General features: G+C 32.7%; 2 protein-coding genes across 7 annotated transcripts in view; both read left to right on the top strand.

Moving 5' to 3' along the window:
- LOC117780358 (protein bunched, class 2/F/G isoform) overlaps positions 1-17,692 on the top strand; it is a 119,868-nt gene that overhangs the window by 50,587 nt on the left and 51,589 nt on the right. Inside the window, exon 3 of one of the 6 annotated variants that reach the window (XM_034616858.1) lies at positions 15,126-15,174. The exons of the other annotated variants lie outside the window; for them this stretch is intronic. Within the exon in view, the coding sequence (XP_034472749.1) occupies positions 15,126-15,129 (4 nt within the window). The 3' untranslated portion in view covers positions 15,130-15,174. Of the gene's footprint in view, positions 1-15,125; positions 15,175-17,692 lie in introns of those variants that run through there. 6 annotated transcript variants of the gene reach the window in all.
- LOC117780369 (membrane steroid-binding protein 2) lies at positions 13,506-14,276 on the top strand. Its single transcript, XM_034616884.1, has one exon. The coding sequence runs from the start codon at positions 13,639-13,641 to the stop codon at positions 14,188-14,190; it is 552 nt and encodes a 183-aa protein (XP_034472775.1). The 5' UTR covers positions 13,506-13,638; the 3' UTR covers positions 14,191-14,276.

The following is a 17,692-nucleotide window of genomic DNA, read 5'->3' as shown; positions in this document are numbered from 1 at the left end:
GACGCATCGACTTTTGTAGAATCGATATCTATAAAAATATACAAAGCTCTTTGTCCTGACTTACTCACTGACTGACTGACTGATCATTGCACAGCCCAAACCATAAGAACTAGAAAGCTGTAATTTTCAAACAAATTTTCTTTATAGAAATGTCAGTCCTTTCAAACTTTTAGCAATAGAATTCATATGCTTCTTTTAAATTCTATAATTTTACATTCTCTAATAAATGTCTTAATAGATTATTCTTAAAAACTTTGAATTCAATATATTCCCCTCTCCTTCAAGTAATTCCTTCTCCGATTAGTTAAAATTGGCGCCCTTTAAATACAGTGAGCACTATCAATGCCATATCTTCAGCATACTAAAAGTACTACAATCAGAAGTATCTTATCTTTAACAGAAAATTTTCCACTGAAAGCCAATGAATTGAAGTTGTTGAACAAATTCTGTGACGACCTTTTAGGAAACTGGTCCGGTTCATAGCAGCCCAATTGCATATGGAAAATTACAACCAGCAGACAAGCAGTTTCTTGATTTTGTTTTATTTTTATTGATTGTGCCTTTAGCTTGAAAGTAGTCTTCAATATGCTCCCATTAATAAAAGCACAAAGCAATCGACGTTTAATCTTATCAGAGTTCTTTACCTACATATATGTAGGAGCTGATTATAGGCTCTATATACTTTACTTATGTATTTTATTTCTTTTTCTCATTGCGTTCAAATCAGATTTGATTGAGCTACTTGAAATTCGTTAATTGTGCTAAAAATATAAATGAGCCATAAAGGCAACACACCAAATAATAATAATAATTAGATATGAACACAGCTCGAATCAATATTTTAGCTATATAATAAATTGATTGTGTTAATTAAAGATTTTAAGTACTTGAGTAGCATTTTAAACTAATGTTCAATTTCTTTTATTTTCATTGCAGGTATGTTGTGAATCATTTGCCAGACATGTTGTCAACAGTTTTATGTTTAACCGTGTTTATTAAATATTTTAGAGTAAGTATAAAATATGGTTGCAAAATATCTGCAATACTGTTAAAGAAGAAGTATAATCACAGCTTTAAATTTTTGATAGCATTATATTAAAAAAAAATATTTCTTTTTTATTTTCCTTAAATTAATAAATTTCAAGTCATATTTTTTGATGATAATATATTTCAAATTCAAATTCAATTTGGGAATTATAATACAACTCTTCTTTCTCAATAGTTTTTAAAGAGATTTGAATCCCAATATATTTTTGGGACTTTTTGAAATATGAAATACGTTAAAAAGATTATCTGAAAACCATTCAGTCTCCAGATGAGTCTTGCAATAATTACATAATAAACTTACATGTTAACTATTTTATGAACCATAAACTCTAAGATTTTAGCAAACTTTTTGAAAAGCTCAACTTGAAATTTAATCTATCAAGGAAATTTGCTGAAAGTTAGAATCTGTTTTTTTTTTTTTTGCTGTTAAGTACATTTGGATAACTGTCCAACTTTGTGAACAGTTGATTGTTTATGTGCTTTGTGGCATGTTAGCACACACATGCATACACATGTGTATGTATGTAGGTCATGCTCTAGTTAAGATACCCTAAGAGTTAAGAGTAAGGAAATGAGAAAAGACATGCAATCCACATAGTTCTCTCAACATAAAGATGCTGGTGATGATGATGATAATGTTGATAGTGATGAATGTGACGATGAAGAAGTTGTGAAAGAAGAAGTGACTTGTGCTTTATAAAATTGATCTAGCAATTTCTGTAATATTTATTTGATTTAATATTTACATAACGTTTTTGTTGAGGTCCTTGCACAAGTACCTTAAAATTGTGCGCCTCGTTGATTATTTATATAAATTGGCGTTATTAGTTAGACAGTCAGTAAAATTAGGACAACAGCAGACAAACGAAAAACAACAGAAGAGAGCGCAATGAATGTGCCTCTCTCACTTTCAGTTTGTGCAGCGTTCATTTCTGCACAGCTGTCTCTCTCTCTCTCTCGCTCTCGCTCTCTCCGTCCATTGTTGTGACTGTCCACCCACTTTGTTTTTGTAGGACACCTTAATTTGTATTTGTTATTTAAGCTAAATGAATGCGCAGGCGCCTCACATAACCCCTTTTAATGTGTGCTCTCCGCTCTCTCTATTTATGTATGTATCTGCGAGAGCGAACGCCAAGCATTGTCTAATTAGCGGGAGTGGGAGAGAGGAGTAGCCTGCTGCTTAGAAACGAGCAGCAGCGTCGCACAGTGGAGCCATTACTTATTATGTGTTGCAAGAATCATATATTTTGCAGCAGCTAAGTTATTTTAAAAATTAAAAAGCTTTGACTGTTTGAATAGGGTGATAGACCCAGAGGGCTATGCAGGTTTGTCGGTCAAAGCTGGAAGTTAATTTCAATCCATATTTATATTTAAAATTTAAAAATTTTCAAAAAAGTAATTGTGTTGTCCGAAATATACATTTTAATCTTATTTAATTTTTTTATACAATATGGCTTAGTATATAAATAGTTTAATTAAACTAATTATATAAAACAACAATGCGAAACGTTTTTGGCACGCTTTTCGGCCTGCAGTCCCAGTGTGCGTCGGTTTTTGCAGCCAACCACCCACACACACATTCACACAGTTACAGTCACTCACATACACACTTAAGCACTTAACAGAAATTGCAACATAAAACTCTTACGCTTTCTCTCTGCCGCTCTCTCGCGTTTACGAAAGGTACGATATAAAATGAACTTGCAGCGAGAGAGCACAACAGAGAGAGATAAAGAGAGAGCGTTTAGAAGTGGGAGAGTGCTTTGCGCTCATCTGCATGAAACGGGAAAAAAAGCTACCCTCAACTCAGAGTGCTGCGAGGCTGTCAAACAAAATCTACACTTTGGCTTCTTTCTAACCAATCCAACAACCAACGAGCAACAACAAAACTCGAGAGTTATCATAAATATACAAATAAAATATATATTTTTATTTTCATTAATTTATATAATTATAAATTTGCTAAAATATATAATAAAGTAACAAAAGAAGAAATTCTTATCGCGGCTCTGCAGAATTCGCGTTTCGTGGTGTTTGTGGCAAATGCGGAAGTTGTCGTCAGTCAGCTCGTCAGTCTTCATCGGACATTGCGAGTGTGCAACGCAAATTGTTGAAATATTCAAACAAAATAAAAATCAAATAGCATAAGAATAAAGTGCTTACTAAAAAATAAAGAAGAAAAGAAAAAAGTGTTATATAAATATATAAATAATCAAAAAAAATCAAGAGCTAGTTTTGTTTATAATCAAAAAAAAAGAGGGAGAGCTAACCAAAATTCAGAAGCAAGCCCTAAAAATCCGTTTCGTTTATCCTCTCACGCTCTCAGTGCGTGTGTGTGTGCGTGTATTGGTGTGTGTGGTACACGTGTGTGTGTGTGTATTGGTGTAATTAAACGTGCAGAGTTTTCTCCTCCACACACTCCACTTTCTACGCTCCACAGATAGTTGCGAGTTGCCAACTGCGCGTTGCCAACTGCAAAGTTCAGTTCAGAATTTCGCGCCTAATTCTCGTTTCTCGTTTTTATCGCTTCTCATTTCTCGGTTTTTGTCTCGTGCAACACATACAACAACAACATTTCATTCATGGAAAACAAAAACAATCTAGAAATTGCTTTTAATAACGGAAATATATTTATTAAAAGGTAATGTGTCCCTTCATTCAATTTATTATTATTGTTTTTATTTGGATTTAAAAGTAATGATTCTAAAAATTGATCAACAATGTTTTAGATTTTTATTATATTTATTAATTCAAATTATTGTTTTATAATCCTTTTTTTTATTTTTTGATACATTGTTCAATAATACAAATTATAATGCCATTTATTATATTTATTAAAAGATAATGTTGTTCTCCATTCAAATTATTATGTTTCATTTTTATTTTTTGCTTGATTTGTTGATATTAGAAAAAAAAAACCAAAAGACACCTGTACTTTTTTAAGTACGGGGTCTAATTACCAAAAGAATATATAAATATAATCAACAATAATTATGGCATTTATTATTTTCACATCAACAATAATGATTGGCAATTGAGTTTGGATATTTCATAAATAGCAAACAAATTGTATTTTTAAACCAACATATCTTCTCACAACATTACCTACAATGGAACGAATTCCTTAATAGGTTTTAAAATGGATTTAAAATGGAAATTTGATGTCTCAAGGCTACGCATGCGCCGTTAATTCGAGTCCTTGAATTGAATGTCAACAATTATTATGTCATTTTATTAAGGCTGTCAAAGCCTTCAATTGGCCTTTTTTATGCAAATCAAAAGTTAAAAAATGTAGTCAAAGCTTTTAAATAAAGATATTTTGGAATGTTCCTTGAAATGGAATAATAATATCTAACTATATTTAGATATAAATCTTATTTCGTGTAGACTTTAAAAAACAAATAAATTAAATATAAAATATCAATAAATAAAATTCAATAAATAGGATATAAAAATGGTTTGATACTGTAGCTATAATCTACAACATTTTAACTAAATTTTGATAATTATTACAGAAGTATTATTTACCAAGTGACAAATTGAGCTCTTTAAAGTATTTCAATAATAGTTATTGCAAAAAGTACTATTTTTCTAGTGAACCCAACTCCTCTTGTTATTTATCGAAAACAAAGTTTCCTCTAAGGCTCGACTTTAATCCCACTTGAACTAGCTCTGCACTCATTATCATGTTCTCAGGCCTCCTCCATAAAATTCTTTTCTATGCCCTTCCGAGTAAAACATACAACAAATTGATGTTGGGCGTCAATTTCTACGAAATGAACAAAGTAAGCTAAAGGCAAACATTTCTCGACAAGACGAATGGAAACTCAATGTCAGGATTAAGTGTCCTTAACATAGTACGAAATGTTTCTCATGTTTCCAGCAGTCATTCTCCGTCCCTTTCATTCTTTCTCTCTGATTCTCTGGCGTCAATCAATAACCTTTGCATACTTCTAGGCTCAGGGTCTGATAAATAATGCGATAGCAAATTGCTTTCCCAATAATTCAGCTTGATCTTGAGGGCACTGAGAACTGTCAAAGGTCTCTCGGTCACTTAATTTGTATATAAACATTTAAGTCAACAATATTTATTTGTTTTTGTTTTTTTTTTACCTGCCCATTGATTTTCTTAATTTTATTGATTGGCGTTGTCTTCGAGTCTTTCGTATCGTGGTTGTTGTTGTCTATTGTGTTCTCATTTAGGTTTTCTTCTGTTTTCGTTTGAAGGAAAAGCAGCTTCGACTATAAATTACCTTAAAAGCATATTCTAGAATTTTTTTCTCAGTGTTGCCAAAATTACATTTAAATTATCAATTAAAATAATATAGAAATTATAAAGAACAACCAAACACATGTTTTACAATGCCTACAAAACGATCGCTAAACTAAATTGTTTTCTAAAGTTTTCCAATTTACGAAATACATTCAATTTCTTCAACAGTTATTAGTTAAGGTTTTTACCTTTCCAAAGGTATGAGCAATAAAAAGAGGGGTGCCAACAACCGAGCACTTATCCCTAAAGAAATATGATATTATTGTTTCTCTTTAAATAAAAAAACTAACACTTAATGACTACAGGGTATAAATTCAAAGACATTGCCTCAAAGTCTTTGCCGTTTGTTGTCGTCATTTTTGATGGCTTCGTTTCGATTACGCAATGCTCACTTGAAAGTTGCTTTTATTCATTTCCCATTGTGGGTTGCCAGCAGCAACAACAACAAAAGCAACAACAACAACAACAAATACAGGAACAACCCCTTGAATTTTTGCTGGTTACGTTGCTTCGACAGCCGCATTGGCGACGCCAATGTTGCGTATACGCAATATTTGTGTAAATCTAAGCACATTTTTTCTTCGCCGCACATTTTGGGGGTGACCTCAACCTAAGTCAACACACCCCGAAAAGAAACCAACAACAACAACAACGATGACAATAATCATTAGTTTTTCACGATTCATCCAAAGCATTAATTTGCTTATTTTTTTATATTTTATTCGCTTGAATGCAATTTGACTGTTGTTGTTTCTGTTGCCTGTTTTGGCATTTTGGAAAATGTATTTGAGATTTTTCTATGCTGATAATTTAGGCGGCGTTTATTATAGACATTTGTGTCTTTAGATTTATGAGACAAAACACTTTGATGATGGGATCCAAGTTAGCTAAGCTCCATTAAGATATATAGATATATACAGCTTTAACATTAGCCATAAGTTAATTTATCTAATAGCCATTGGGCAATTAACAAAACACGACTTTGCTGTTGTTGTTTTTGTTGTTGCATATTGAATGCAAAGTCTGACGTCAGTTTGGGAACTTTTGTATAATAATTCTACAAATAATGGAAACCCATCAATTGGTATTTATTGACTTGAAGATTTGATCAATCAGCAAACTGATAGAGATTTTTGCGAATTTCAGACAAACTGTAAAGAGAGGAGTTCGGCGAAATCAAGTACTTAAAATAGTTTAGCTTTTAATCTTATATATAAGTCACAACAGTATTAATTTATTTGGGAGAAACAATGTTTTATTTATTAGAGATTTAATCAATCAGAAAATATAGAGATAATAATTTCTGGAAATTTACAAAGAGCTTGAACCAAATAGATCAAATTCTTCCTAATAATTTCACCTCTAAAATTTCTTTATTAAATTTTACAGTAACAAAGACTTACTGTAAATTCAGCTTCAGAATTTTTGTTTTAAGTGCCTCGAGCAATAATTAATTAATTGTTAGAAAACTTTTTAATCCACCAGTTTCAATCTACAACAAACTCATATTTCTTGTAAACACTTATTTACCAACTAAATTTATTTTCATTGAAAGAAAAAAATTTGTAGAAACTTAATAAATCTCCCAGTCTTCAGAAATTAGTTGACATTTTGCAAACTGAAATTTCAATACAAAAATTGCCTGCATTACAAAGTCAAAATTACGTATATTATGTGATTTATTGCGCTAAGTGCACAATATATTGGCCATGAAATATTTGATGGACACACTTACACAGGAAAAGTGCGACCACTTGACTGAAGTTTACCGACAAAATTGAAAATACCACAAATATAATATGATAAAGTTAACAACTATTTTTTTCTTTCTTTTCTATTCTTTTTGGCCCATATTTGCTGCAGCTGCAACAAAGTATAAATATGCAATATAAAGTACCTCGCAATTGAAACTTAATCTGTATCTGTATCTATGAATATATCTGCATCTAGAAATGTATCTGGCTGTGTTTGCTATGTTGCAACAATGAACTTAACTCAAATAACGACAACTGTTCGCAATGTAATGTGTGTCGTGTTTCTTCTCCCCAAATTCCCGATGCGCACCTCGTCATGCCCCAAAAGCAGCGCCCACTTTTTTTCCTGCTCTTGCCACATGGTGTGGCACATTCTGTCTCTGTTTCCAGGTCAAGGTTGTGCTTGACTGTGTGGCGAAACGAATTTTTCTTATTTTTTGTTGCTTCTTTCTTTGCTTTTATTTTATTTTAATTTTTTTCTCTTTTGTTTGCCGCTTCTTGTTGTAGTTGCAGCAATGCGCTTTTAGAAAGTTGACGAGTCCTTTTGCTTCGTCCTTGCTGCGTTTTTATAGCGCAATGACGCGTATTCAACGCAATGTGTACACTGAAAAAAAGAAGATCGACTTTTTAAATCAAAAACATTTATATTGCATATTTTGTTCTCAACATAAGACCAATTAATCTTCTACTATACATGTACATATACAACTTTATACATAACATTTTTTTATGATTTGCAGAAAATATTTTACATAGTTTCGATATTTATGTTGAATTCATTTCACGTTGACTGAGCTCAACGCAATTTCCTTTCGTCCTCGCATATCCTTTATCCCCTTATATCCTGTCATGTCATTGTTTTTTCCCTTTATGATGTGCATAAATTTTACGCTTCATTGCGTTTATTACTCATATATATTCTACGAACGCGTATCCTTGAAGCTTATGCGCAAATTATGCCAAGGAATAATATATTGAAGCTCAAGCTGAAGAATTTACATACTTTGTTTAATTTTGCTTTAATTTATTTATCCTAACAGAAAATAGCTGCTAAGCTAACTACTACTATTCTGGGACTAAAGCGTTACTAACGGTACTAGCACCGGAACTGTAACAAACTTCAAACTGTCATAACTTTGTAAAAACTGATCCGATTGTCAACCGGAATGTCATTTTGTTCACGGTTTGGTCTAAAAATGCATTCTGCATTTAAATTGTAAATAAATTGAAATTTAAAAAATATATATATATTTTTTTTTTTTTTTTGATTTTATTGCAAAGGGTCCCCCCTTTGGAATTTTAAAATTTTAAACCTCAAATTTTCACTTTTTATCAACTCCTTATATCATAATTAGTATTAAACAGCACTTTATTTTTGATTCTGGCACCTGTCATTTTTCTGTACAAAATTGCGCTAAACTGGACAAAAATTTTGACTTGTAAAGTGGCTAGAGAAAAAAGGTTCGACCAACTTCAAACATTCATAACTTCGTCAAAACTGAACTGATTTTCAAAAGGAATGTCATGTTGTTCATGGTTTTGCGTCTTAATTTGTACTGCATTAAAATTTTATTAAGTTGAAAAAATAATTTTTTCTCCAGATCTTGGTTTCGATTTTAATGCAAATTTTAAAATCTCAAGATCTCACTAGGTATACACGAATTAATATGGTTGTATGTAAAACGTCACCGAGTCGAAGAAATTCATAGAGTTTCGCATCTTGTTTTTATATTTATATATCTGATCTTATTGGTCTTGACTGGTTTGAAGGTCCAGCAGCTGTAAGTGTTCTTGCCGCATAGCTTTCACTTTGATACGTATACGTAATATTTCATATTTTTTAAGTGCACGACCTTGTCAACTGAGAGGCCCGGATTTCATTTTCATACTTTGTGTAAATTTCGGTTGAATAGAGCATGTTTTGTGTTTCATGTTATGAATACATTTTTCGAGGGGAAAATGACATTTGCACATGCTGTGTGCTTCAGTTTTGTGCTGCCCCAAGGTCTTTTCTAAACAACTCCTGCACTCGAAACACTCAAAAACCTTAGTATACATCCCACTCATTACCTACACACACACACATAGAATAAGTGAGAGGGAGAGAGAATGGTCTCGGGTCTCTCAAGTGGCTCTCAGAACGTGACTTGTTTTGAACTTAACTGGGCGGAAAAGTCAAAGTCAGGGTCGTCAGTTTCATCAAGAGCATAAGGGCCTCAAAAATATAAAAATACTCGTACTCGACTGGCTGTATGATATAGTAAGTCTCTTTTCTTCCTACCAACCACCTGAGTAAGCATATCAAGTGGTTTTTTATTCAACCTGGCCTTCAGTTTTCCCCTTCCTCTAAGTACAAGTGTTTGTGTGTGCTTTTTAGGCCTCATTCGTATAACACGCATTTAATTATGCATCTCAAGCACGTGTGCTTGTCTTTTGTTTTAATTAAATATTATAATTAATATAGCTAATAGTTGTGTATAAACACACTTACTAAATTTATAAAGCAGTCATCTTTAAAATACCCTCTAAGCATAAGTAGTATAAAAGTGGGCATGATAAAATTGTCAAAAATAGAGCAAGCCTATTCAGATGAGTTATCAAGCCAACTAAATCAATTTGGATTAATATAAAATTCTTAATATCACATTTTATTCCAGAAAATATATCAGCGGCATGAGTTTTAAGTTTATTTAAATTAATAATGATCTCATTTTAATATTCTGAAAATTTTATAAGAATTTGTTAAACACCGTAGTTATGAAATGAGTTTTTGAGTCTGTCTATAAGGTATCTATAGGGTATCTCTGAAACATATATTTTTCTGCAGCGTCTTTCTAGTTCAATTATCAAGTGGTTACTGCTGTTATGTTGTACTGATGTAAATGTCGCTTGTAAACAAACTACACACACCCACACACATTTAGAAGAAGAGACATATAGATAGAGAGAGAAAGAGATAGGCACTCCAGCTCGAGTTGTCATGTTTCTAGGAACTGTCAAGCAACTGTCAACAGTCAACACTCGCTGCTGTCGACCGACTGCCACATCGCCACAATGACACACTAACAGATCTATTTTTTATGTTGACACAAACACATGAATACATATGTATTTATGTTCATTTAAATAGTGTTTTGCTGGAGATTCGCTAGTGGTCTTGTTTATGCCACATTAGGGTGACTCAAAACATAAATACTAACACTACTTTAACTACACTTTAGCTAGTTTCGCTTGTATATTAGTAAATTTTTTGTATTTATTCATACATGTAATACGTAAAAGCTTTTAACTTTGGAAAAGTGTGTGTGCAAAGCTGCAAGGACATGAATGTCTGCCAGTAACGTCAAACACTATTCAAACAACTTACGTTTGACGCTAGGAATGCTTAAACCTCTCAACATTACACAATTTTCTGCATTATTAAAAGTGCACATTTGTTGGGAATTGTATAGGCAACTGATGTACATTGTTCAATAATGAAATTACAATGCTGGAGTAAATTTTTCTTCACTGTTAAAAATTAATTTTTTTTAGAAATAGTACAGGTAACAAATTATTTAACGAAATACACAGATTACATAATTTTTTTTAGGAATTGCAGCTTTCTAGGTCTTACAGTTGGGTCAGTCAGGACCAAGAGTTTTATATATATAAGAAGGGAGGGTATATTTCCGATGTCTATTCCTCACTCTTTTTCTACAAGCGTCTCTCTCATTTTTGGCACTTGCAATTAAAAAATCTGATTGGCAGTCAACTAACCGGAATGTTAATTAAATGTTATGCCCAAATGAAAATGTCACTTTATAATGACGCATGCAAAGCCAACCCCAACACACACATACATGCACACGAATTAAAATTGGCCAAGTTTTTGGATTATTGCTTTTGTAATTGAATTTTATTGCAAATAATTTTCGGTTATTTTTTGCTTTTTAACCTCACAAAAATCGTATTCTTAACCATGTACATTTTTTTCGGCTAACAGTTGCAATGCAGTAAAAAAGTGCTTATAAAACGCACGACTAAAACACACAATAACAAAAACAACAACCACTACAGTAAAACAATAACAATTGCTAAAACGTCAAAATAAGAACAACAATAACAAAAGAGCAACTGCAAATTGCATGTGAATTTTGCCAGCATGGCGGCAAAATGGCTGCGTTAGTCAGCAAAATGGCTGCCAATATGGCGACCGGCAGCGGCACAAGCAGCAGCAGTAAAGCAGCGCTGCAACAACACCAACAACAACAGCAACAACAGTTGCAGCAACAACAACAACAACCACAGATCAACGGCCTTATGGCTGCCTCCGTCATACAGCCCGACTATTTACTGAATAATGATCGCGGTTTATTTAAGGTTTATTGTTTTATCAAAGATTTTATTGGGTAAGTAACTAAAGTGCGAGTTCAGCAATATTTGCACTTCTGATAGATTTTTATACGTCCTTTAAGTTGCATATTCACAGTGGAACATTTACTGTAAATATCATACAAAAAAAATAGTACTGCAAATGTGAGATGCAACACATAAAATTGGCTAAGAAACGTATGCTATCTCATCAACATTTCATAATAAAAGTATTAATATTTATTATTGATCTTATTATTTTCAAATCACGCAAAAAGTTTTTTTAAACTTTTTAAATTTATTTTAAAGCCATATAGAAATATTCCCAACCCATCTGAGAAGATTAATATATTTTTTTATCTAGATAAATAATTTATATCAAGTTTCGGTCAGACACTTACAACTACACTTTTTCACCGTCGGTGAATTTGCCATTATTGTTATCGGGTATGACACATTTAAACCAAAAGGTTCAAACTTCACCGAGAACATTAATATAAACTTTTTATATGGGTAAAAAACTTATATTAAGTTTAAACATACAGTTTTTCTCCGTCGGTGAATTTGTCATTCACAAAATGTGCATCGCAATTCGGTTATTTGTTTTCACAGATCGGATCACAGTCAGAACAATTTCAAATATATATTTATATAAATATATATATATATAAATATATATATATATTAAATTTCAATAACTATAAAAATGTTATTAAGTACACAAATATCGAATAAAAAAATGCTACTGCAACTCAGTGTAAACATATTTGTATTTGTACACGGTTTTTTTGGCTTCCCCTCTAGCACTTCTCCTTCCTCCTGCTCAACAAATTTCGACAAATGCAACACCCTGTATACAAATTATTTATATACACATTTGTTTGCCTTCCATTTACTGGCGCTTATCATTTTTCACTCTTGCGCTGCCTTTTTTTAAGAGTGTGTGATTGTATTCGTGTGTGTGTGTGTGTGTATAATTCATATTTAATCAACTGATAACTGCAAAAATGTACAATGTGTCTGAACATTGTCAACCAGCTGCTGCTGCCTGCTCCAATTGCTGTTCTCCTGCTATTCCCACTGGCATTATCACCTGCTATTTTGTACTTAGAGCTGATTTGAGAACTGACTTTTCATTTGATATTAGAAACGACACTTGATATCACTTGATACGAGCTGAAAATGAAAATGCGGCATGTTTGTTATCACTGTCAATATTTGTACATTTCGGCATATTTCGCAGCTGTCAACTGTCGAGCACCAAGAGAAAAACAAAGCAAGTCTGATCGTTTAGCAGATACCCTGCAGACAAGTACACAATAATTTATATAGTATCAAATATAAACAAAGCAATTATATTATGAACTTTATAAAAATATTCTGAAATAATACAACTTAAATGTTTGTTTAACAATTAAATTTAAAAAAAATTTTAAATAATTCAAATAATAAATCCATATAAATCTCTTATAGTATATATTAAATGCATTTGGAAATTTTGCAATGTGCATTAAATTTTTACTTTTAAAGTTTTATATTGATTTATTATTTATAATTATTTATAATTAATAATATCAAAAAATAAGAGTATGATAAAGTTTAAAAATTTTTAAGGTGTACCCATTCAATCAGATAATTTGTTTTATACTTGAATCTTTTAAGCGCTGATTAAAAATTAGAATTAAATTTAAAATAAATGCGACACGACATTCAAGAAAAAAAAATAATTAGATTGTTTAATTTTTAGTTAAAACATGTATCATTTATTTTCCGGATTATACCCTTTAACAAGTATTTCTTCGTACACGGTATAAGACTATATTATATTGCACAATTTGCAACTGCTTGAATTCAGAATATGATTATAAACAGAAAGGCAACAAAATGTAAATTTCCTTGTTTATAAAAACACACACAAAGTTGGCCTTGAAAATACTGCGACAATGTGTGTTTTAACTAATTTAAGTCATATATCAAAAGGTGTTTTAAAACAAAAGATCGCTCTCTGCCAAAATAACTAAAAATTTAAAACTTTCCAAATTAAAAAAAAAAAAGAACTAAAAGTTTTTAAAAGAAATGGAGGATACAAATAATTTAAGTGTGGTTTTGGTTTTTCTGTTGATTGTAGTTGGCTATTTGTTCATCTTCTATTATCAGAAGGTGCGAAAGACGTATGTCAAACAGCCGGAACTAGAAGAGTGTGAAAAAAACATGCCAGAGTTGCCACCAATGCCGTTTATTGAATTGACCGAAAAGCAGCTTTTGGAATATGATGGAAGTCGAGCGGATGGACGCATTTTGATAGCATTTAAAGGAAATATTTATGATGTATCCAATGGATTGGAAGAGTTTGGCTCCAAGGGTGCTCTGGGCTGTGTGGCTGGCAAGAATTTTACAGAGTATCTAAATCACACACTGCCAGCCACCGAGACCAAAATTGATTTTATTCAACGCTGGGAATTTCTACTAGATAAGAACTATAAAAGGGTTGGCGTACTTATCGATGACAATGGCAAAAAGGTCCACGATAATGATGATAATCAGGGGGAAATAACTTTAGATGATGGCGAGCAGGAAATTAACGAAACTTTCAATAATATCTCGGATGATAATAAATTGGGAGAGTCTAGCATTGAGACTATAATTAATGAAAGCGTCATTGAAGTTAATGACAAGACTATCAACTTAATGAAGGACCATTTGCCCGATGAAATGCTGGAGAATGAGCTGCCTCCAAAATGCTTGAATGAAGAATTGATATAGAATATTAATTGGATGAATCGGTTGGTTTTTGTTCCGTTTTAATGTTAATGGTTGAAACAAATATTAACACTGTGGAAATACCAAAAGTATTTTAAAGAAATGAATAAATCTACCTATAATATACGCATGCTAAAGAAATGTTTAAAATTCGAATTTATATAGAATATGATTTATATAAATCATTAATCTGCTGGTTTTTTTTTTTTGTTCTTTTCTGTTTGTTGATATAAATATTATGATTGTAAATTACAAAAAGTATTTTAAAGAAATGTCTAGAAGTCAATTTACTGAACGTAAACTCCCTTTGACATTTCAAAAATAAGAAATTTCCATTATAAACACTCGACAAAGATAAACAAAGAAACGAAATGCAGAAAATACAACAAAATTGTTGTGTTGACTCATCCAAACTACTGAAATATTATTGTAAATATAATATTTTATGGCAAACAGAATAAGAAGGAAAATAAAAGCAAAAATAAACCTTAAAGTGACTGCCATAAGTGGAAATGTACATTTTACAGCCGAAACTATTTCCGAATCAGATCTTTACATTTTCATTGACAACAATTTTCATTTTCGGCGGTGCGAAAAAATTGCATTCGAGATCTTGGCTCGCCGCCCTGAATGACGTCTTTTGGCACACACTGTAATTTGATGTTTATTTTTAATTTTATTGGGGTTTCATTTGACTGATTTGGTTCCGTTTCTTCTCACGTCAATTAATTAATTCTACACATACATAAGTATATTATCATTATATAGGTATTTTATTAAGTACTCGTACATCATGAGGTGAGGCTTTTGCGTCTTTGAAAATTAAGCACGTTAATTGACAACATTTCATTTAGTTTTAATTTGTATTGACATACGCAAAATTGATTCAATTTGAATGCTATTTATAGATTATTATTTACTTTTGCCTTTATTTGCAGGTGAGCGATAACATTTTTCTGACTGTGACTGTCACTAGCCTATGCCTAAAATACCATATACTACTGTGTCCAAAAAATAAGGTGACATTTGATTTTAAACTGCGCGCTTTGAAGGATTAGGAGAATTCTTTTTGTTTTTAGGTTGGTAGTACTGTGAGTGACATCTATGTCAAATTTCATGTGAAAATATTCATTACTGTTTGAGATACGCGTCGTTTTGTGAGCTGCTAAAAGTGAGTTTCTCGTTTTTTGCAATGTCGAAATTTGTTGAGCAAAGAATTTGCATTAAATTTTGTTTGCGGAATCAATTTTCTGCTGCGGATACGTTGAGGATGGTGCAGAAAGCCTTTGGTGATGAGGCTATGTCTAAAAAAAATGTTTACAAGTGGTATAGTGAGTTCAAAGCCGGTCGTGAACGTGTCGAAGACGAAGAGCGTCCTGGGCGACCATCAACCTCAACTGACGAAGCTCACGTCCAACAAATCAAAGATTTGGTGTTGAAAAACCGTCGATTAACGATTAGAGACCTTGCTGATGATGTTGGCATATCAAAAGGCTCAGTCAATACCATTTTGAAGGATGTTTTGGGCCTCAAGCGCGTCAAATCTCGACTGGTACCGAAAACATTGAATTTTTTGGAAAAAGGGCGTCGCGTTGAAGTGTGTGAAACGATGCTTTCCGACTACCAGGATGTCATGAAACGGATTATAACTGGCGATGAGACTTGGATCTATGCTTACGACCCCGAAACAACCGATCAATCGAGCGAATATCGTGCCAAAGGAGAGCCGAGACCAAAAAAATCGCGCCAAAGTCGCTCCAAAATCAAGGTCATGTTGACTGTTTTCTTCGATTATCGTGGTGTTGTGCATTATGAGTTCCTTCCACCGTCAAACAGTCAACAAGGAATATTATCTGAGCGTTATGTGTCGTTTGCGTAACAGTATCCGTCAAAAAAGGCCAGATTTGTGGAGAGACAACTCTTGGTTTCTGCACCACGATAATGCACCATCCCATACTGCACTCGTAATTCGTGATCATTTCATCAAAAACTCAACCCATATCGTTCCGCAACCACCGTATTCACCTGATCTGGCACCGTGCGACTTCTGGCTGTTCAGCAGGCTCAAAAGACCGCTCCGGGGACACCGTTTTGACACGATAGAGGAGATTCAAGCCGCAACGAAGACGGAACTAAAGGCCATCCCGGAAAGTGACTACAACCAGTGTTTCGAAAATTGGAAAAAACGTTGGCAGAAGTGCATTGTGTCGGGAGGGGATTACTTTGAAGGGGATGAAATTGATTTGGAAGAATAAATAAAGAATTTTCAAAATAAATACAATGTCACCTTATTTTTTGGACACAGTAGTATATCAGGGCAGTAAGTAAAATTTGTAATTGCAAGGTTTAATTTTTTGAAAATTCTATTTACTTCTGGGAAATTAATCAATTCAAATCAAACTAATAATTCAAGTTAAATCAAGATTTTAATGAGTTGCTTTTAGACCATGCTTTACTATTTTAATTACAAATCAGTCGATTACACTGACCATGTAAATTACATGTCCATGTTAATGTCCATGGTTGTTTGCTCAGACTAATCCCCATTTTTAATCCTCTCCACAAACTCACTTTAGAATTTACACACACTTGAATAGTGTTGATATATTCTGTACTTGTACTTGTTTGTATGTCCAACAGCTTGATATGGTTTCATAAGTCCCACTACAGTGAGTACTCGGTGTGTATGGACAGAGAAAAGTCTCGTTGAGATGCACACACACACACACATATTGAAACTTAATTAAAACCTCTGTCTGGGGCGTTAAGCAAATATCGAATCTACTTGTTTCCCCTGTATTGTAAGAGCTGCAAAAACAAAGCACGGAACGTGGTTAGAAAGAGATATAGACACAGTAAGAGTGAGAGAGAGAGAATTTTATACAAATGTCTAGCAATAAAAGAGTCACAATTCAAACTTATCTAGAGCTTATCAAATTTGTTGATAAGGCATAATAAAAAAATTCAAACTTCCTGATCACATAATTAAAGGCCAATTAGACATAGTAGAGAGTGTTAGCAAAAAAGAAGACTGTCTACAAATTGAGTGTAATTTTGTTGTGATTGTTGTTGTTGTTGTTGCTGTTGTGCTTAGGTGCGCAATTTGTGAAACTGTCTAATGAGCCAATGAATTCAGATATTACGTATACGCGCAGGTGGCTTGCTGCTGCAATTTGCTTAAATCAAAAGCAAATTATTTGCTGCATTTCTTTTATTTTGCTTTTGGCTTTTGCACAGCCATAAATTTTTCACGCCAACTCAACACTTGACGCTCTGCATGCAATTAGTTGCAGTCTCTTTTCTTCTCTCTTCTCCTTCCTTCTCTACTCTTTCATATCACATAATTTTTTTGGCACATAATAAATGTCAGAATGTTTTCATCAACAGGTTAAAAGTATTCACATAATCGATAATAATCGTCAACTTGTATATATGTAACTGTGTCTCTGCCTCTGTCTCTGCTTGAAAAACCACGTATTTTAGTATTATATATTGTTCATTTTAT

This window comes from Drosophila innubila (genome assembly GCF_004354385.1).
Source record: "Drosophila innubila isolate TH190305 chromosome 2L unlocalized genomic scaffold, UK_Dinn_1.0 4_B_2L, whole genome shotgun sequence".
NCBI lineage: Eukaryota > Metazoa > Arthropoda > Insecta > Diptera > Drosophilidae > Drosophila > Drosophila innubila.
Note: the sequence above shows the minus strand (reverse complement) of the source record. Positions and strands in the feature narration are given on the sequence as shown.